Source organism: Oncorhynchus masou, chromosome 1 (assembly GCF_036934945.1).
Source record: "Oncorhynchus masou masou isolate Uvic2021 chromosome 1, UVic_Omas_1.1, whole genome shotgun sequence".
In the NCBI taxonomy this organism is placed as follows: Eukaryota; Metazoa; Chordata; class Actinopteri; order Salmoniformes; family Salmonidae; genus Oncorhynchus; species Oncorhynchus masou.
The window spans coordinates 26,632,100-26,654,353 of NC_088212.1; the positions used below are offsets into that span (position 1 = coordinate 26,632,100).

The 22,254-nt window shown below is 41.5% G+C and overlaps 2 protein-coding genes across 2 annotated transcripts in view; one reads left to right on the forward strand and one right to left on the reverse strand.

Moving 5' to 3' along the window:
* The window catches only part of LOC135540583 (solute carrier family 15 member 4-like), a 44,388-nt gene extending 38,270 nt beyond the window's left edge, over nt 1–6,118 (forward strand). Inside the window, exon 9 of the mRNA XM_064967097.1 lies at nt 3,470–6,118. Within this exon, the coding sequence (XP_064823169.1) occupies nt 3,470–3,636 (167 nt within the window). The 3' untranslated portion in view covers nt 3,637–6,118. The remainder of the gene's footprint in view (nt 1–3,469) is intronic.
* Nucleotides 6,119–16,351: 10,233 nt separating this feature from the next.
* Nucleotides 16,352–22,254, reverse strand: part of LOC135540599 (transmembrane protein 132C-like) — a 113,364-nt gene continuing 107,461 nt past the window's right edge. The window contains 2 exon segments of the mRNA XM_064967099.1: nt 16,352–18,225; nt 19,742–19,933. Coding sequence (XP_064823171.1) covers nt 17,038–18,225; nt 19,742–19,933 — 1,380 coding nt within the window. The 3' untranslated portion in view covers nt 16,352–17,037.

Here is a 22,254-nt window from a genome sequence, read left to right on the forward strand (position 1 = left end):
TAGTGATTTCTCTATAGATAAGCTAATAATGGTATTGATAGATACAATTATCAATGTATTTACAATTACCGATACTCATGATTGCTCTACTGAATCCTTTTCGTTTAGTCAATCCAGAAGTTTTGCAGCAGAATATGTTCAGGCACAGTTGAAAACATTGAAAACACTGCATTGATTTTGTACCAAAAAATGGTATTGAATGCCTTGAAGTGTGAAACTGTTGGAACATTTGCATTGAGAGCTTAAATGTATTGATCAATTTCAAAAACCTTAAATTGATATTGACGTGATCCATCTCTGCACAACATGACTTGCTCAAATACAGTACAACAGCCCAGCCATACAGTGGCATGGTTATTGCCACACACACTGTAAAAAAGACCCTTCAGCTATGACTGATGACCATCTCAGGGGTCTGTGTTGTTATTATTATTATTATTGCGTAATGAACTCATCGTGGTGGCTAGAATCATATTCGGAGGCAAACGGACACGGAAGTTCCCTTCAGCGTCCCAACTCTGAGTAGCGCTGCGTTCCTCCTACATATCGATTGAGTTGCACTTTTCCCTCCCCTACTCAGCATTTGGCTGTTTTAAATACTTGTAAAATATTAATGTGGTTCGTTAATGGTTCTTACATGTTTTTTATTTTGCTGCCGTAATTACCACACTTTTGAAAGTGCTTGCAGCCAAGTGGGCTCTGGGGAGCAGTCAGACTAAGGAAATTCGGTAAGTACCATTACAAAAAATGTAAACCTTGCGCAAATTTTCAAACACACCCCATAAACATGTTTTTCGCTAATCAGTCGTCCCCTAATATTCCCCCGGAGCCAGTTATATAACTTATTCTCCAGTGATGTTTATTGAATCTATAAAATACTACACAATTAAGGTCAATGAATGGGGTGCTCTTTCACCTCAACATGGATTTATTCAGCTGCAAGGATATGCATATTCTTGGTACCATTTGAAAGGAAACACTGAAGTTTGTGGATTTATTTATTTATACATTTATTGAATAAATTAATGTCTTCTGAGTGCAACCATATGAAGATCATCAAAGGTAAGTGATTAATTTTATCTCTATTTCTGACTTGTGTAACTCTTCTACTTGGCTGGTAACTGTTTGTAATGATTTGTCTGCTGGGCTATGTTCTCAAATAATTGTAAAGTATGCTTTCGCCGTAAAGCATTTTTGAAATCTGACACTGTGTTTGGATTCACAAGAAGTTAATCTTTAAACTTATGTAAAATAGTTATCTTTTCTGAGTTTTTATAATGAGTATTTCTGTATTTGAATTTGGCGCTCCGCAATCTCACTTGGTTTTGGCCTTAGAGACGTTAAAGCCATCAACCATGTTTAATTAAAGCTGTGCTTTCAGACTCTGAGTGTCAGCTATCGATTTTGAAATACAAGCAGCAGACTCTCTGCCAGTATACCCATACCCCCTGTGCTAGCCTTCTGTGCGCACTGTTTTTTATTCCCTATGAATTATTCAACATTACGTCAGAATCTATTCTTTGGTGTTTTACTTACATTTTAAACATGTCCCAGCTTGAGTGAGGTGGGGAGCATCAACGAACAAGGCCTAGGTGGAAAAATATGTAGTGTTTGGCTCCTCCATGCTATTTCTACACTGGTGGAGCTTTACCTATTGTAGAATCACTAAATGACTGTCGCCAGTCTAATCAGGAGAGACATTTCCTATCCTTTTGAATGTTAGATGAAATGTTTTCAAATAGTGAAATTACATTCACATAGATGGGCAGCACTGTTCAATCGTATGCCATTTCTAACTACATGGTTTAAGGTCCAATGCAGCCGTTTTTATCTCGATCAAATAATTTCTGCATAACAATTAAGTACCTTACTGTGATTTGTTTTCAGTAAAGATGGTCAAAAAGAACCAAATAGCTTCTTAGCCAAGAGATATTTCTCATGCAAGAATTTTATTAGGACTGTCTGGGAGTCGTCTGAGGTGGAAAGCGGAAAACTGAATGTGCAGTTATTGGCAGAGGTTTGGAACAGCCGTCAAATGAATAGCTGTGATTTGCATTAGAAGTGCTTCTGGCTGAACAGCAAGGCCAGTAAACCAGACTGCCAGGGGTGGAAAGCTTCTCTAATGCCAACAAAATTGTCAGACAATGTTCCGTTTTTAAGTTTCAAAATGGAGGATTTACTGCAGCTGTCGGCTTTTCCCTTCATGTCAAACTATAGCGGGGGGAAAAACAAGATTTTGTTTAGAAATCCCCTCCAGTGTTTGTTTGTATAGGGACAACTAATTAGCAGTGCCAACATTCAGAAGTAAAGACTGCAATCGCTGGGTGCAAATATAAACCTCAGGAAGAGGCTTCTGAGTAATGATCCACTGCTGAAACTGGAGCCTGGTGATATTTAACTGAGAAAGAAGGGTGCCAATTTATCTTAAGACCGAAGGGTAATATTGTCTTAGACAATTTGAATTCTATACTACTACAGATACAAGATGGTGATATGGTTTGTACTGAAAATAGTCAAATTTTCTATGACATGCTGTGCCAGTGTCTCCAATACACACACACACAGCTTCTATTTCAATCCCACTAAGCCAGAGTGAAGGTCAAACAAGGAAGTGAGCATCATTGTGATTTTAGCTTTTTATTGTATGTGTTCCTCTGAGGAAACAATCCTTTGATAATAGTGTTGAGACTCCCTGCCTCGCCTTACAGCTGAGGGTCCAGACTGTTCTGTTATTTCTCAAGCTTAAATCCCAGATCCTCAATAATACCCTCCATATGATCATTGAAGTGTGGGGTCAAACTGCGTCGAACATCTCATAAGTAAATAAGACCAGACGAAAGCAGCTTCCCTCTGCACTTTGACAGAGCTGTTTCTTCTCATGCACAAGCCACTTCAGACAGATATCCTTTCATTTATCTGGAAAGAGCGAGCTAAACTTGAAAGCAGAACCACTTTTGTTGCCATTTGACATTGCCAGGTTATGCCCATGCAGATGTAGGGTCTTAATTTTATAACTTTTGTTGCTGTGGTGTATTTGAGTTTTACAAATGCTTCTAAAGTTTGTAATTTCCACTTACAAATTTGACTTGATTTGCCCTAACCAACAAAAATGGCCATTCCATTATAATCCACACAATAATACATTTTTCCTGTTACTGCAGGATTATTTTCATGCTGTAGCAAACGGGCTCAAATTTAAGATCCTACATCTGTATGCCTGAATAAACCGTATGCATCCCTTTAATGTGGAACACTGCTTTGTGATGTTGTGGTCATGCTCCCATCCATCTGACTTCTCCCTTTCTGCAGGTTGCATCAAACACTGCTGTTTGTCATGTTTTGCTCTTTCAATACCCCTTACTTATTGTGACTCACGATTTATGACATCTGCATCATACCCTCTTCTCTTTCCATGTTGCACTGATTTCTGTCATAATGCCCTGTGCCCCCCCCCTCTCCCTCCCTCTAGGTAACATCAATGACTCCCAGCTCAACTACTACTTCTTCCTGCTAGCGGGGATCCAGGGCCTCACCCTGCTGGTGTTCCTCATCGTGTCGGTCAAGTACGACAAACAGAAGAGTAGTAGAGCAGGAGGTCAGAGGCAGGGTATCACTTCGTCTTGGTCCCATGACTGACCCCTGTCCATCTGACCTCACCCTACCTGCCTTAGTAGTTAGTGCCAGAACACCTGCCTGATATGGTACTGGACTCTCTAAAAACATGACACTTCAATACAGCTATGACCGGAAGTTACTTTTCGAAGCAGGTTAAGAGAGCATTTTATCCAACTCTAACCCTTTTCCTAACCTTAACCTAATTCTCCTAACCTGCTATGTTAATATTCCTAACCCGTTGTTTTTAGGGAATCTTGATTTGGTACCGGATAGAGTTTGTTCTTTTTACTTAATGGGTTTGTAAGACTATTACATTTTCAAAGCAAAAAAATATTTTTACCGTACACTCGCACACCCCTCACATGAGATCAAGTTCATCTTAATGTATATTTCTTGTACAGTACCTTATTTAAAACATCATTACTGTGTTTGATCAGAGTTCTCTTGAATATGAATGGTGTAATGTTCAATAATTTAAACCAATTATTTAATGTAAACTGATCAAATGAATTCCAAATAGCTCACTCCTATTGTCAGATAAGTAAGCATTACACGACTGTGGCCTTTTCACTGGTGCCATAGATCAATGAACAATTTAAAACAAGGCACACCATTTTGAGAAACTTTGGGGCTTCATCAACTGACTGATCAGGTTTGTACTCTTGTTTGTTTTCTTTGATCATTTGCACTAGAGGAATTGTGCCATATTCACACTGTATTGGACATTATTCAATTGTGATTAGGGGCTTGGTGTTTGCTATATTACTTGTATAAACTTGTTTCTGATTGGCATGTATAGATTAAATAGAACATTTTTGCTAACCATTATTTTCACTTACTGTATGTGTTTTCAATATGGAGCTATGTTTTCAGTCTTTAATTTTGATGTCATACTGTTGCTTATACACTGAGTGTACAAAACATTAGGAACACCTTCCAAATATTGAGTTGCACCCCCTTTTGCCCTCAGAACAGCCTCAATTCTGGACTCTACAAGGTGTCAAAAGTGTGCCACATGTTGACTCCAATACTTCCCACAGTTGTCAAGTTGGCTGGATGTCCTTTGGGAGATGGACCATTCTTGACACACAGGGGACTGTATCAAACACAAACCAGTGCAAATGACAACTACTATCATACCCGTTCAAAGGCAATTGTGTCTTGCCCATTCACCCTCTGTATGGCTCACATACACATTCCATGTTTCAATTGTTTCTAGGCTTAAAAAATATTCTTCAAAGTGCCTCCTCCCCTTCATCTACACCTGATTTTGAAGTGGATATAACAAGTGACATCAATAAGGGATCCTGGTCAGTCTGTCATGGAAAAGCGGGCGTTCCACATTTTTTGTACACTGTGTACACATACACTGTCTTTTAGCCGTTGATCTAGAGTTACTTAAATATCAAATGTATTTCTTTAATTAAACGTGCCTGCTAAATCCATGAATAACGTTTAGACTTCGACAATGCAATGATTTAATCAAACTTTAATATGATTACAAACAAAATCATGACAATAAATGTATATATTGCCAGTTGGTTCAACTTGAAAACCATTTTGGTATATTTACCATCATCATTTACTCAGAATAATCATCCCTAGCACAATGTCGTGTTATTCTGTGATTGCTGCAGCAGAAAACAACGTGAATTGTATCGTGAAAGTAAATGTTTTCATTAAGTTGACATTAGTTCAGACTGAACCACAATTTTAGAGTTACCGGTTTCTGTATGCACTTGGGGTGACGGTTAAGATGAAAATGTTAATTTGTAGTATTAGTCTGACTGTTGACAATGTCTAGCCTCTAGGATGTGTTAATGGATGTCTGTAGTCACCACATGGTGTCCTTATGGACTTTTACATACTGTAGCTTTTGGGGGTTGTGACTAATGTATACTTATCATACGGTAGACAATGTTCAGAGCGCATGTAGTTGGTATATTTCACCCCAGTCAAAGCTCTTTAATCGTTGACTCTGGCACTACAAAACTACGTATTTTCTGTTAAATGGCAAGATCCACAATGTGTTTTTTTTCCTTTACCCGACAAGTGATTGTTAAGGAGCGATCTGCAGGTTTGTTTTACCTACAGTAGACCTAAGTGCAAAACGTTCAAACTGAAAGTAAGGTATTTTACAAACCAAAATCTACTCGGGGTTCAAGGGAGGCAGAATAATTGAATTATTAAAGAATATAAGAGTTAGTAAACTGTCTTTGAGATATCATGAAGTACGGTTGTTTACAGATTCTCAGGTTGGTGGCTTGAAATGACCTTTTTAGCTAACACATTGAAACCATTTACTAACTCATTGACAATGGCTGAAAACATTTTGGCTGTTTTATTATAGTGTTTGTTGGATGAATGGTGGTTCTTTTTTGTGTAACCTTAACAGCTTTTGAAGAAACATTTTCTGAAAATGTATTCTGTTTTAATTATGCTGGAACATTGGTATTTAGAATGTTTTGTGGGGTTATTTTTGCTAATAAAATACTAAAATCGGTCTTTTCTACATTCAAATCTCTAAAGGAAACACTTTGTTTGAGATTGCTTATCCTTTAGGACTTGTAATGATTGACGTCTATTTTGAAGATGGGTAAATAACAAACCATAAGCATTTTAGTCATATTGATGCTGTATGTTTTACAACGGTATATTAACTGTTATGGTAGCATGAGCATTAGCATATATTTGCCATAGTCAGGGTTATATTATTTATCGATTACGTTAAGCCTCTTCCAGTCCTTTGCTACCCTGTTATTCCTCTTGGACATGGGAGACACCCACTGGCAGGTTGGCATAGAGTAGTTTGCATAACACAGAGCTCTTATTGTGACTCATGGGTGAAATGTAGCATTTCCAGCGAGGCGAATGCATGTTTCATCAGACTGGGATTGAAATTGGCACGTCCCCACAAATCATGTGTTAATGCTTAGGCCTTACAGCCGAGGCAACAACTCTGGGCTGTTTCCTGTAGTAAATTACATGGAGTCTGGTGGTTGGATTCAGACCACACAAGCGTGTCAGAACAGACAGCTTGATGTTTGAACTTAACACAATGCCTCCAGGTTATAGCTGTGTGGCCGCTTCTTTCTCACAAGATTACTTTTTGGCAGATATGAGTGGTTAAGGAGGAAGTCTTGAAGGGCAATAACATTGAAAAATACTGAATAATTGAAATATTGCTTTTGAGGTTCTGGGTTTTGGTCAGATTTATAGACCAGGCTTTACAAAGCAGTGGAGTTGGCGTGGTGTAAGCTATTTATGAGTCAATTGTTTCTGTGTGTTTCTATTCATTATCTAGACCAGGTATTCCCAAACTGGGGTACGCGCAATGCCGTCCAGGGGTACGCCAAATTTACATATTTGTTTTCTTCACATTTTCAAACCAACGGGGCTATACATTTGGGTGATTTTAAAAATATATATATATATATTTTTAATTTCTCACCTGAGTAGCCTCATTTCACTACCAAAAATAAAATTAAACCATCTGTTGTTCAGTGAAATAACAACTCAATGTCAAATACAGGTAGCCTAGTCAAATAATTAACATTCCATCACATTAACCGTTATTCTCTTGCGGGAATTCCACAAACGGTCCGTATGTAGCCAAACGTAGCTACTGCTCGTGTTGGTATCTGTACTGATGAGGCAAAAGCCATGACGGAGACATAGTGGAGTGGTAATGCACATGTAAGCAGTTGCTCCTGATGCTACTTGGGTCACTGCAGCATCCACTGAGAGGCTCTTGCTGCAAGGCCCCTGAACTCTCATGTATTTTCTGCACTATGCAATTATATGGGCAGTGACCATGTAACACTTTTACAACATGCAGAAGTGCACTGGTTATCAAGGGGCAAAGTATTGACATGTTTTTTTTAATTGAGAGACAAGCTTAAAGTTCCCTTTACTGACCATAAGTTTAATTTGACTGACCGCTTGCATGATGAATCTAGGATTACAGGGACTGTGCAACTATATTCAATGTGCGGGAAAAAATTGAGGCTATGATTAAGAAGTTGGAGCTCTTCTCTGTCTGCATTAACAAGGACAACACACAGGTCTTTCCATCATTGTATGATTTTTTTTGTCAAATGTGATATAGTGAAGAACCTGATAAATGCTGATAAAACATTTTTCTATTGACCTAATGGACACATGCTCAAACTTGCACACACTTTTGATAGACTTAAAGTAGCAATCTTGTCACGGATCCCTCCAGAACATTCATTACGCACACCTGTCCCATATTCCCACAGATTAGTATTTGTATTAAGTGTGTCCTTTGGTTTCCAGTGGGCTGTCCATTATTGTTATAATGTCCGTTGGTGTGTGTGAGTACCTGTGCTGTGTGTTTTGGCTTTCGTGCCATTGTGATTTGCGCAGATGATTACGGGTCTCGTCCCATGTGTTAATCATTGTTAATAATTTTGTTTGGGTTTCAACTTTGTGTTGTGGGTTTCAACCCTGTGCTTTGTTACGTGTTTGTTTTGGTTTTTGTCTCCATGCCCTTACACGGCACACCATAATTTGGGTGTAATAAAAACCCATATTACGCATTCCTGCACATTCCTGCACCTTCCTGCACCTGTTGCTACATCTACTTTTGTACTTGTAAATTGTACACTGCTCAAAAGAATAAAGGGAACACTAAAGTAACAAATCCTAGATCTGAATGAATGAAATATTCTTAGTAAATACTTTTTTCTTTACATAGTTGAATGTGCTGACAACAAAATCACACATTTTCAATGGAAATCAAATTTATCAACCCATGGAGGTCTGGATTTGGAGTCGCACTCAATCAAAGTGGAAAACTACACTACAGGCTGATCCAACTTTGTAATGTCCTTTAAAACAAGTCAAAATGAGGCTCAGTAGTGTGTGTGCCTGTATGACCTCCCTACAACGCCTGGGCATGCTCCTGATGAGGTGGCGGATGGTCTCCTGAGGGATCTCCTCCCAGACCTGGACTAAAGCATCCGCCAACTCCTGGACAGTGCAACGTGGCGTTGGTGGATGGAGCGAGACATGATGTCCCAGATTTGCTCAATTGGATTCAGGTCTGGGGAACGGGCGGGCCAGTCCATAGCATCAATGCCTTCCTCTTGCAGGAACTGCTGACACATTCCAGCCACATGAGGTCTAGCATTGTCTTGCATTAGGAGGAACCCAGAGCCAACCGCACCAGCATATGGTCTCACAAGGGGTCTGAGGATCTCATCTCAGTACCTAATGGCAGTTAGGATACCTCTGGCGAGCACATGGAGGGCTGTGCGGCCCCCCAAAGAAATGCCACCCCACACCATGACTGACCCACCGCCAAACCGGTCATGCTGGAGGATGTTGCAGGCAGCAGAACGTTCTCCACGGCGTCTCCAGACTGTCACGTCTGTCACATGTGCTCAGTGTAAACCTGCTTTCATCTGTGAAGAGCACAGGGCGCCAGTGGCGAATTTGCCAATCTTGGTGTTCTCTGGCAAATGAAAAACGTCCTGCACGGTGTTGGGCTGTAAGCACAACCCCCACCTGTGGATGTCGGGGCCTCATACCACCCTCATGGAGTCTGTTTCTGACCGTTTGAGCAGACACATGCACATTTGTGGCATGCTGGAGGTCATTTTGCAGGGCTCTGGCAGTGCTCCTCCTGCTCCTCCTTGCACAAATGCGGAGGTAGCGGTTCTGCTGCTGGGGTGTTGGCCTCCTCCACATCTCCTGATGTACTGGCCTGTCTCCTGGTAGCGCCTCCATGCTCTGGACACTACGCTGACAGACACAGCAAACCTTCATCAATCTCGCATTGATGTGCCATCCTGGATGAGCTCTACTACCTGAGCCACTTGTGTGGGTTGTAGACTCCGTCTCATGCTACCACTAGAGTGAAAGCACCGCCAGCATTCAAAAGTGACCAAAACATCAGCCAGGAAGCATAGGAACTGAGAATTGGTCTGTGTTCCCCACCCGCAGAACCACTCCTTTATTGGGGATGTCTTGCTAAATGCCTATCATTTCCACCTGTTGTCTATTCCATTTGCACAACAGCATGTGAAATTTATTGTCAATCAGTGTTGCTTCCTAAGTGGACAGTTTGATTTCACAGAAGTGTGATTGACTTGGCGTTACATTGTGTTGTTTAAGTGTTCCCTTTATTTTTTTGAGCAGTGTATATACAGTACCAGTCAAAAGGTGGGATACACCTACTCATTCAAGGGTTTTTATTTTTTACTATTTTCTACATTGTGAAATAATAGTGAAAACATGAACTATGAAATAACACATATGTAGTAACCAAAAACGTTACAAATCTAAATATATTTTATACTTGAGATTCTTCAAAGTAGCCATCCTTTGCCTTGATGACAGATTTGCACACTCTTGGCATTCTCTCAACCAGCTTCATGAGGAATGCTTTTCCAATAGTCTTGAAGGAGTTCTCACATATGCTGAGCACTTGTTGGCTGCTTTTCCTTCACTCTGCGGTCCAACTCATCCCAAACCATCTCATTTGGGTTGAGGTCTGGTGATTGTGGAGGCCAGGTCATCTGATGCAGCACTCCATCATTCTTTTTGATCAAAAAGCCCTTACACAGCCTGGAGGTGTGTTTTGGGTCATTGTCCTGTTGAAAAACAAATTATAGTCCCACTAAGTGCAAACCAGATGGGACGGTGTACAGCTGCAGAATGCTGTGGTAGCCATGCTGGTTAAGTGTGTCTTGAATTATAAATAAATCAGACAGCGTCACCAGCAAAGCACCGCCACACCATTACACCAGCGGTTGGAACCAAAACCCTCAAATTTGGACTCATCAGACCAAAGGACAGATTTCCACCGGTCTAACGTCCATTGCTTGTGTTTCTTTGCCCAAACAAGGCTCTTCTTATTATTGGTGTCCTTTTAGTAGTGGTTCCTTTTCAGAAACTTGACCATGAAGGTCTGATTCATGCAGTCTCCTCTGAACAGTTGATGTTGAGATGTCTGCTACTAGAACTCTGTGAGATGCAATCTGAGGTGCAGTTGATTGCCGTTTTCCGAGGCTGGTAACGCTAATGGACTCATCCTCTGATGCAGACGTAACTCTGGGTCTTACTTTTCTGTGGCTGTCCTCATGAGAACCAGTTTTGTCATAGCGCTGGATGGGTTTTGCGACTGCACTTGAAGAAACCTTCAAAGTTCTTGACATTTTCCACATTGACTGACCTTCATGTCTTAAAGTAAAGATGGACTGTTGTTTCCCTTTGCTTATTTGAGCTGTTCTTTCTATAATATGGACTTGGTCTTTTACCAAATAGGGTTATCTTCTGTATACCACCCCTAACTTGTCACAACACAACTGATTGGCTCAAATGTATTAAGAAGGAAAGAAATCACACAAATTGACATGATTCCATGTGTGTTATTTAATAGTTTTGATGTATGCACTATTGTTCTACAATGTAGAAAATGGTCAAAATAAAGAAACTCTTGAATGAGTAGGTGTGTCCAAACTTTTGGATACACCTACTCATTCAAGATTCTGTGTTTTACCTGAGCATGACCCCAAAACTAAGGAATTATTAGCCAGCCCTACTTGTTTATGAATTCCAGTCATTTATTGAAATGAGTGGAATTCTGATAGACTTTGGTTTTTAATGTAAAGATACAATTAAATTATATTATTATTTGTAGGAGAAAGCGATGGGTTTGAAGAAGCCTACATAACCAACCCATAAAGTAAAATGTTACATCCATATATGGCCAGCTATGTAAACTTTAACATGATTTATCCTGCAATAGATGTCGTTCAATTGGTAACATACATTCTTGCCTTCTTCTAATGCCTCTTAAAGGGAGAGTAATCTAAAAAATAATGGAATGTGATCTCATTACTGAGTTTGGGTAATCCAAAAGTTACGTTACTGATTACAATTTTGGACAGGTAACTAGTAACTCACGGATTACATTTAGAAAGTAACCTACCCAACCCTGTTATCAAACACCCTCACTAACGATAATTGAGTCTTGCAGTTGTAATTATTGAGTAAGATGGTATTTTCTCACAATTTCTCACATGTTGTTCATTAAGATAGGCTATTGGGACCATTAAAACCTTTTAATTGCTTGAGCCTTAAAGGCTGTGTTTACACAGGCATTCTAATTGATCTTTTTTCCACAAATTGGTCTTTTGACCAATCACATCAGATCTTTTTCAGAGCTGATCTAATTGGTCAAAAATAATGATACACTAGTGTTTATACCAATGATTTATATACATCATTGGTTTATACGCTGAGTGTAACGAATATTGAGTTGCACCCCCTTTTGCCCTGCGCACAGCCTCAATTCATTGGGGTGTCAAGTGTTCCACAGGGATGCTGGCCCATGCTGATTCCAAAGCTTCCCACAGTTATGTCAAGTTGGCTGGATACGACCATACCCCGTTCTAAGGCACTTAAGTATTTTGTCTTGCCCATTCACCCTCTAAATGGCACACATACAATCCATGTCTCAAGGCTTAAAAATCCTTCTTTAACCTGTTGTTGTTATTATTCACGTATCTATTGTTCAGTACCACAGCATGTTTTGTCAGTGCCGGGTTCCATAGCACCGGGGTGTGTGGCAGGGGAGCGTTAAGGTATGCCACATTAGTTTGGCCAGACGTGAACAGATACCTGCAAATATGTTTTTCTGGTTATGTTGTATGTACCAGGATGTATTGCTAAGATTTGTCATTATCTGCCAGGGTTGTTTATGTAGGCATACAGCCAGAGTCCCATCAAAATATAAAAATCTTCCTCCGCCTTGACAAAGCTTGCTGCTATGATCAGCTGTATATCACTCTGGCCTTGTGACCTTCACTTGTTTTCAAACAGGTTTAAAATGTCCCACCAGGTCTTGGAGTGGTACATTTTCCAACCAGCCTCACTATATGTCATAGTTGGGTGCACCCCTCATCTTACAGCTGGAGGCTTTTTGCCAGCCAATCTTTCATTGCCGTTGGGTGTTTGAGTCATCACTGCTATTTTCTGTAGTGGATCCGGGGGTGGGGAGCGGGGGGAATGTTGTTGTTTGTCATCCCACTGAGGTGCACAGGTCAGGCGGGAGACTTTGTTTACAAGGCACAGCTACTTGGCTCAGGCACCAGGGTTGTGTTTTTTAACAATGCTGTCTGCAGTTCCCCAGGGCTCCATCTGTAAAATAAAACATGGTTAGACTGGAACGGCAAGCTGAACTTGACAGCTGCTCTTTGTCTTTTATTTAACCTTTATTTTAACAGGGAGTCGATGCTCAGACCAAGGTCTCTTTTTTTCAGATGAGCCCTGTTTAGCACATTACATATCAAAATACAATATACACATTAAACTGCACATCCAGATAGACATTAAAATACACAACAATACATGAAAAGAAAAACAAATCATAAACAGACACATTCTTCAGTAAAAAGATTCCCTAACAGCCGTTAAAAGCAGATCTACCCAACTCGTGGAGATCACAGGAGGTTGGTGGCACCTTAATTGGGGAGAACGGGCTCGTTGTAATGACTGGAGCAGAATGGTATTAAATCCATGAAACACATGGTTTCCAGGTGTTTGCCATTCCGTTTTCTCTGTTTCCACATATTTATGAGCCGTTCTCCCCTGAGCAGACTCCTGTGGTGAAAATTAAAGAGATCTCCAGAGTTAGCCAACCCTGAGACCAGATCTTGTATCTCCTATGTCAACAGGTTAACAATGAAGTAAGGTATGGCAGAAGTTAATGCAGGAGGGCTTTTGAAACGTAGAGTGCAATGCATTGATCTACCTTTGTGGAGAGGGAGCACATGGGCCTCCTTCCAAAGGAGGGGATAGCACCCGAGATAATCTTCAGATAAAAAATGTCAATAGCTAGGTTTCTGTCCATTTGGGGACATATTTTCACGTGAATATTCTAAAATCTGCATTTTCCCACCAGTGTGTTTCCATCAAATGTAATTGTTGATAAAGCTGTGCGTGATGACGTAGTGCACATAACAATAATGTACTTTGTGCGGTTAAATTCCCATGTACCAAATAAAACATCACTTTTTCAACTCTTGTTTTCTCACAGAAATGTGTGTGATATATAGCGAGTGTGCCGACTGTTATTGACAGGGGCGCTCTAGTCAACAGCGCACAGGGCGCAGATACAGTATGGTGCCTGTGCAGTTGGCTAGAGCGCATGTATAGCCTACATTATTGTTTTTATTTACCATGCGTCGATGATAATGTCAACAGAATAAGACCCTTGATATTTATTAGAAAGAAGAATCATGCGTCCCCTTGCACTTTCACCATCCTATGAAGTTCATAACTTATATTTTTTCTTAAACTAGCATAATTAACTGCATGCTTCCTGACGAGCAGTAGTTGGAGGATCACACAACCTCGCGTGACTCCAAGTTTACTTCGATATGACGGTTATCATTTTACCAACATAAAAAGATCTCCCCTTTTCTAGCGTGTTTAGTTTTTGTCGACATTTGAAAAGTTTCATGAAAAATCTTCTGTTTCCATCAGGCCTGTCATTACATTTTGTATCCGACATGCACTTTACTCACATGAAACGGTTGGATGGAAACCTGGTTATTGACTCCACAATCGGGAGCAGAAATCTGCATCAAGAAACAATCAAGCAAATCACCCCCAGTGGATTTTTTTTTTACATCTTAAGGAAGGCATCTAGCCATCACAAGTAGAAAATTCATAAAGATTTGCTATAAATTGACTGATCTTCCAATGATCCAACTGGAGGGTGGGAGAGGGAAGAGCAGTCGACTGATTGAACAGGGTTAATTAAACCACAATTTCTTTCAAATAAAACACCTGCAGAGATGAAATGCTGATCAAAAGCATCACTTATCTTATTTTTCTCAGTAATGATGCCAGAGTCTGGCACAACTTGCTTAGGCAGGGAAGGAGAGGAATTTCCACACAGTGCATTTATTGTTTTCCAAAATTTAGAAGGATCACCAGCAGTCTGAGAAATGATGTGTGTGTTAGTATAGTGTACTGAATGTTTTTTACAAAAACTAAAAAAAACAATAAGATAATGGTCAATCAGTGAATATATAAGATATAAGGTGTACATCACTACCATGGGGAGAAAAGAACAGCTCATAATGACCTGTGAGTGTACTGCTGATCTCATGATCAATTAAGTCTATCCAAGTGGAGTCCTATGGGATGTTTATTTATGTTTGCCTGTACCAAGCAAGCATGTATTAAAGCTTTAATTTCATGTAGGTATACCTATTACCAAACACAGAGACTCAGGAGGGGAAAAATGAGGGGACTTGTAATACCATGTGCTGCTGCTTTGTCTCTATGTAAAAAGGCCAAAGCTACCACTGGGCAAAGAAACAGAGTGATAGTGGTGTGTTAATTACAGAGAGCCCTCCATCAATCATGTTAAATTCCTCCTAAGCAGAGCTGGCTTTCTGCGCCCTTCACAGTCCACAGTGCACAGCGTTCACAGTCCCAGCGCACTGCACTGCACACAGCCCCCACATCAATCCGCCTCCACTCCACTGATAGAGCCACAGCACAGGTCAAATCACACGGGGGAAGAAGAAGAGCAGAGGAAAAATAAATAATCATTCATCAGGACAGGGGAGAAGCAGAGACAAAGAAGCAGAGGAGACAGAGGGAAAGACCGAAGGAGGAAGAGAGAAACAGATATAGAAGGGAGGTTTTCATTCACCATAGAGCCTAAGATCAATAGAGGAGCAGCAGGGAATCATGTAGACAAGCTACTTGAACTAAATGAATAAAGGAATGAGGAGGGTCCGTATCAGTGCACAGGAGCTTTCAGGAGAGCACTATTAAACGGGCCTCGTAGACAACAGCTAGTTTAACTCAGCAGTGGAAAGGATATTGCTGTAATTTGCTGGCTCAGCTGTTTACTTTATAGGAGTGTTTGCTCACTGTCTGTCTGTCTCTGTCTGTCCGTCCGTCCATCCGTCCGGTGTCTACTCCCTAGCAGTAGATATTGTAACAAACGTTACATTGATTATTGATATTATGGCTGTGCTGGTTAGCTAAATGACTCATATTTGAAGTAACTCCAGTGGAAATGTTTTCCCCATCCTCTTTCCCGTCTACAGTAGAAGGCTTGGCCTATTTATTAGGGTTGATGATGGAAATTTTTCATTTCAAAAGAAATCCTATTCCACTTTGTCCTCACCGAGCATTTCTGCAGGCTCAGAGACGGGTTCATTTGACCATAATTGGCATTTAAATGTGAGGGGTTGTAGAGGAAATGTCACATTGACATGTAGTACAATCAGTATTCATGAGGTAGGCGTCATGTTATTGTAGAGAATCATTCTAATAGTTGCTGGTAGAATAATTGGTGACATCTTCATCCTTTATCCAAATCTAGCTGTTGTGCTACCAAGCTTAATGGATTGGTCTAATATACAGTTGAGTTAAGTATGGTTGGCTAAATTCTGAGAATAGAAGAGCAGCAAATTACTTACAGTTGCCTAATGGGTAAATAGTTTTCTTCACCAAGGAAATGTAGCCTTTGTGAAATGATTCCATTACTGGTAATTACTGTAGTCGATTACAACTCCTACACCATATTAACTATACCGTGTGGCTTATATGAGGACATAACTTGGAAAAGCACTAATCTCCAGTCATTGAAGATAGTGGGCAGCAAAGAGAAGTTAGTGTGGGCTTGTTTAATGTATTTCCATGTGGTTGGTGGATAGAAGTGGACACGCATACTCTACATTGTTGAATATTCTTTAAATGATAGATATGAAAATACAATATACAGAGCAACAATACAATGGCTTGTAGGAGGACTGTTCAGTATATACATAGCCGTTTCTCTGTGTCATCTGGTAAAGATGAGGATGAACCTAAAATTTGTGCCTTTATTTCAAACCACATGCAGGATGTTCTGAAGACTAACTCTGGTCTATTCTGGGAGGCCAGCCACTTATAAAGAAATGAATAAATAAAAAACGACACGGAAGAGGAAATCAATATTCAAAATGCTACAAAACTTCCAAAACCTTTCTATGAGTACTTTATATACATCTTAGATATTTATTCATGTTACATTTTTAAATCTACATATCATCTGCGTAACATTTCATAGTTTTGTCAATAATGCAGAGCTAGTCTGGGAACATGATTTAAGTCTACCTACAAAATAACCATAATGAAATAATGATGAAAAGGTAGGAAGATATTAAGAGAAACAAATTATCAAAAAATAAACAGACATCCTAATTTCTTTCAAGTTAATGATTTGCCATTATTCCTGTGTGGTATCATTACTATTTTGTCCCCTTAAATACATTTTCCAGATTTCAACCTCCTCTGGGTTTAGCATTAGGTGCTGTCCAGGCCAACTTCACTGTGAAAGGCATAAGGGTGAGTTCGCTATAAGTGCACTGAGCACACAGACTACGCCACCTCTTTTAAAGCACTGTCATTCAACCTCTCCATGTAGTTCCAGGGCTCCTTGGAGTCCCCTAGCTCTACGTCTTGACACACCCACTTAATGTCCTGGCTGTGGCCCATGCTCAGTGTGCTGACAGTGGGGCAACCATTGTCCGGCAGGATGGTAGTGAACGTGGTGAACTTCACACGCTTCCTCTTTGTGGTCGGCGAGTCTCCCTTGCTGTCCTTGGCTGTGCAGCCCCCCGTGTCTGCTGCTCGGTGCACCTGGCCCTGCACGTTCTTATGGACAGAAGCCCCGTTGAGCAGGTGGCTACCCTCTTCCAACCCTGCGGTGCAGTCCACCATGGAGGTGAGCTCGTCCTGCTGGGGGGACAGACTAACTTGACTCTCCAGCAGCTCCGCCTCGTTCCCCAGCCACACCCAGTCATGGGCGTGGTTCATGCTCTCCTGGCCCTCAATGGACAGCTCCTTGTGGCGGTACTTGAGAGTGTAGGAGATGCAGTTGATGAGGAAGACCAGGATGGCCAGGCAAAAGACCCCCAGCAGGGCGTACATGCCAATCTCCAGGTCAGTGAGCCCCCGGGCTGTCTGGATCAGATCATCGTCCATGTTGCGGCTGCGAGGGAGGTCCACATGAGCAGGGAATTCAGAGAAGTCTGGCATGTTCTGGACCTGATTACCATCGTCTGACAGCTTGTCTCCATTGGGCCTCCGGACGATGGTACTCGTGGTGGTGGTGACCCTCCTCATGACCCCGTTGTCCATGTCAGAGATGGAGCTGCCATAGTAGTGGCCATCCAGACCAGTCCTGTCCAGGGAGGGGGACTGCTGTCTGCGGTCGCTGGCCCTGTTCTCTAGCTCCTCACCCTCCGGACCGTAGTCACTGCCCCTGGAGGTGCCACTGTCGCTCTGGCCAAACTTCACCCTGACGTTGCAGTTCCCTGCAGCCAGCACGCTGCGGCGTTTGAACTTCTGGCAGAGCTCACAGACAGTCATCTCCACCCTGACCAGCAGGCCCTGGCCCTCTGACTCGGTTACGATCACAGGCCACTTCCAGGAGGGGTGCTGCTGCACCGTCACCACCTCCTCATCCAGAGACGTGGCCGTCAGGACAAAGTAGTCTGGGTTGTACATGTCCAGAGGAGCCATGGAGCCGTCACTGAACTGCAGCCACGCGCTGATCAGGGCCTCCTGGACAAACACATACATACACACACACAGTGAGTAGGTAACACACACAGAACCAAACACAGACATGACTACTTACAATGAACAAGAGCAAATAAAAACAAATATTTTTCTAATGTAACACTGACAGTGATCTCACACAGGTCACATTATCCCATTTTGAAGTGCTACATCAATCTCAACATAAGTAGAGAATAATGAAGGCTTCAAAAATACCAATTTAAAATTCACTTACAATTTCTGCATTTTTCCTGTGCTGTTATTTCATTAGGCAAGCCAATTGTATACAGCACCTTGTAGAGTAATTGTTAGGCAGGTAGCCTAGTGGTGAGAGTGTTGGACTAGTAACTGAAAGGTTGCAAGATCGAATCCCTGAGCTGATAAGGTAAAATATCTGTTGTTCTGCCCCTGAACAAGGCAGTTAACCCACTGTTCCTAGGCTGTCATTGAAAATAAGAATTTGTTTTTAACTGACAAGCCTAGTTAAATAAAGGTTAAAAAATGTTTAAAAAGTCCATGAGGAACAAGAAAGCAAAGTTGCCTGACTCAACACTTCAACAGGACAAGGTTCAAAAGATCAGAACGTAAAGAAACAACAAGATGTACTATTTTTGGTACTACTTTTAGAGATGTAGGCCTACGCCATTGGGAGTCATACAGACTCATATACTATAATAGTAGGAATGGGGAGGGTAGAGGATAGCAAACTAAGACCCACTGTTTCGCTAACTCAGCTGCTGTGCTCTGAGAGCCGAGGGCCCACAAAATAAAAGATAGGGAAAAGAACAGTCACATTAAAGACAGTTCATGCAAATGGTGATTTGACACATATAAGCATATTGGCCACAGGACAAATCCCCGGGAGCAAGGGGGAGATCCCTTCAGTAGTCCGCCATTGCTCTCTAATTACAGATCCGCTAGGGAATTACTGGCCGCTTATCTCCGCACGGACATCCTCCCTACAGAGATTGGACTGATAAAACTAGCCTGTCCTCCATTCTATCCCTCACTAGAAAGAGAAAGGGATGAGAGGAAAAGAAAGATAGAGGGTGTGTTGGGCGAGCTGATGGACAGATCAAAGAGGTCACGAGAGAAGGAGAACAAGGGAGAAAGGGAGGCGAAAGACGATAGGACAGCTAGAGCAGTGTTGCTTTTACACGCTCTGAGATTAAGCTTCCCTTTCTGTTAGAATGTGTTTCCTTAGGCATCTGTCACGCTGCCTTTCAAGAGTTGGAATTAAGAGGGTTAGGAATGCAGTGGAACAAATAAATACACACAACCAACCATGCACGCACGCACGCACACACACGCACAGTTTGCAGTACTTACTAAATGTTTACATTAAAGGACTGCAATTGTGTAAAATGGGATGAAAACAGTCATGGCTCACATTAAATAAACTACAGTAATTAACATTGTTACTGTTGCATCACCGTGGAAAAATCCCCCCTCTTACTCAAAGGGACTACTAACCGAGTAGGACGGTAGTTTCTGAAGATATACAGAATGTTGAACAGACCTGTTTGGGGCTCTGCAGCACTTCCTGTGTGGTTGCCGTGGCGAGGATGGCCCTGTTGCTTCCTGGGCTGAGCTGCAGGGACAGAGCCAGGCCAGTGACCAGCTGCACCCCCAGCTCTGTGATGGTCACTTTGTCATCTACCACCGTCACAGTCTTCTCTGCCAGGATGGAGTCAGACAGGGGGGACAGCACCTGGGCCAGTACACACAAGAGAGGAGAGAGACCATTGGGATCCAGATTATGGGCGGGACATGAAAAGTATACTCTTTGAAAGAAACAAGTTACTTGTGAGGACAAATTATTTACCCAAACATCATCAAACCTGAACTCTTTTGACATACAGGGGATGTGAGGTGAGCTGGTCTTTCAACACATTTCATTAGATACGGTTCATTCAGAAAGTATTCAGACCCCTTCCCGTTTTCCACATTTTGTCACGTTACAGCCTTATTCTAAAACATAAACAAAAAAAATCTACACACAATAACCCATAATGACAAAGCGAAAACAGATTTTTAGAACTTTTTGCAAATGTATTAAATATAAAAAACAGAAATACCTTATTTACATAAGTATTCAGATCCTTTCCTATGACACATGAAATTGAGCTCTGGTGCATCCTGTTTCCATTGATCATCCTTGATAACTTTCAAGAACTTGTTTATAGTCCACATGTGGTAAATTAAATTGATTGGACATGATTTGGAAAGGCACACACCTGTCTATGTAAGGTCCGACTGTTGACAGTGCATGTCAGAGCAAAAACCAAGACATGAGGTTGAAGGACTTGTTCGTAGTGCTCAGAGACAGGATTGTGTCGAGGCACAGATCTGGGGAAGGGTACAAAAAAATGTCTGCAGCATTGAAGGTCCCCAAGAACACAGTGGCCTTCATCATTATTACATGGAAGAAGTTTGGAACCACCAAGACTCTTTCTAGAGCTGGCCACTTGACCAAACTGAGCAAACTGAGAAGCTCCTTCGTCATGGAGGTGACCAAGAACACGATGGTCACTGTCAGAGCTCCAGAGTTCCTCTGTGGAGATGGGAGAACCTTCCAAAAGGACAACCATCTCTGCAGCACTCCACCAATCAGGCCTTTGTGGTAGAGTGGCCAGACGGAAGACACTCCTCAGTAAAAGGCTCATGACAGCCCGCTTGGAGTTTGCCAAAAGGCACCTAAAGGAAAAATTCTCTGGTCAAATTATCTTGTCTGGTGAAACCAAGATTGAACTCTTCAGCCTGAATGCCAAGCGTCACGTCTGGAGGAAACCTGGCATATCCCTACGGTGAAGCATGTTGGTGGCAGCATCATGCTTTGGGGATGATTTTCAGTGGCAGGGACTGGGAGACTACTCAGGATCGAGGGAAAGATAAACGGAGCAAAGTACAGAGAGATCTTTGATGAAAACCTGCTCCAGAGCGCTCAGGACCACAGACTGGGGGTAAAGGTTCACCATCTAACAGGACAACGAACCTACGCACACAGCCAAAACAATGCAGGTGTGGCTTCGTGACAAGTCTCTAAATGTCCTTGAGTGGTCCAGCCAGGACTTGATGGAACATCTCTGGAGAGACCTGAAGATAGCGGTGCAGCAATGCTCTCCATCCAACCAGACAGAGCTTGAGAGGAAATGCAGAAACTCCTCAAATACAAGTGTGCCAAGCTTGTAGCGTCATACCCAACAAGACTCAAGGCTGTAATCGCTGCCAAAGGTGCTTCAACAAAGTACTGAGTAAAGGGTCTGAATACTTATGTAAATGTGATATTTCAGTTTTTTGTATTTTATACATTTGCAAACATTTCTAAAAACCTGCATTTGCTTTGTCATTATGGATTATTGTGTGAGATAGATGTGTGTTTTCTTTTTAGAATAAGGCTGTAAACAAAATGTGGAAAAAGTCAAGGGGTCTGAATACTTTCTCAATGCACTGTATATAAAAGGCTGGTATACTCCTGAGTATAATGCCACACACTCATTCATATTCATGTGTTCACGGCTGAGTGGATATCAAACATCACCTTCACTGTGTTGTCACGCAACCACATTACCTTGTTTAGGTAGGGAGCCTGTTATTACATTATTTTAGGATGCTCTGTAAATCCCGCAGTGATTCTCAGCTCTGACCTTGATGCCTTCCAACATTATGCTGGCTTCCAATTACAATGATGAGTATATATATATATTTAGTTATTTCTCAGTAATTGGGGTGACCTGAACAAGCCCTTCCAGTATTCACTGCCAGGTGTTTGTTCATAAAACGTTCATCAAATGTTGGTGTGGACAGAAAACCACCATCATTCACACGGAGGGAGGCAAGGACCAATCAAGTGCTAATTTCAGCTGTTAATGGAATTTTCCTGGTAATCTAATTAGTGCACATCTAATTTCATTAATGTCATTTAGAAAATAAATGAGATCTTTCACAGAAACCCATTACCAGCTCTCTGTGAGGTAGTCGGTGTGACAGACAAACAAAACGTTTTTCACAGTTTTGTCTCATCTCGTGCTG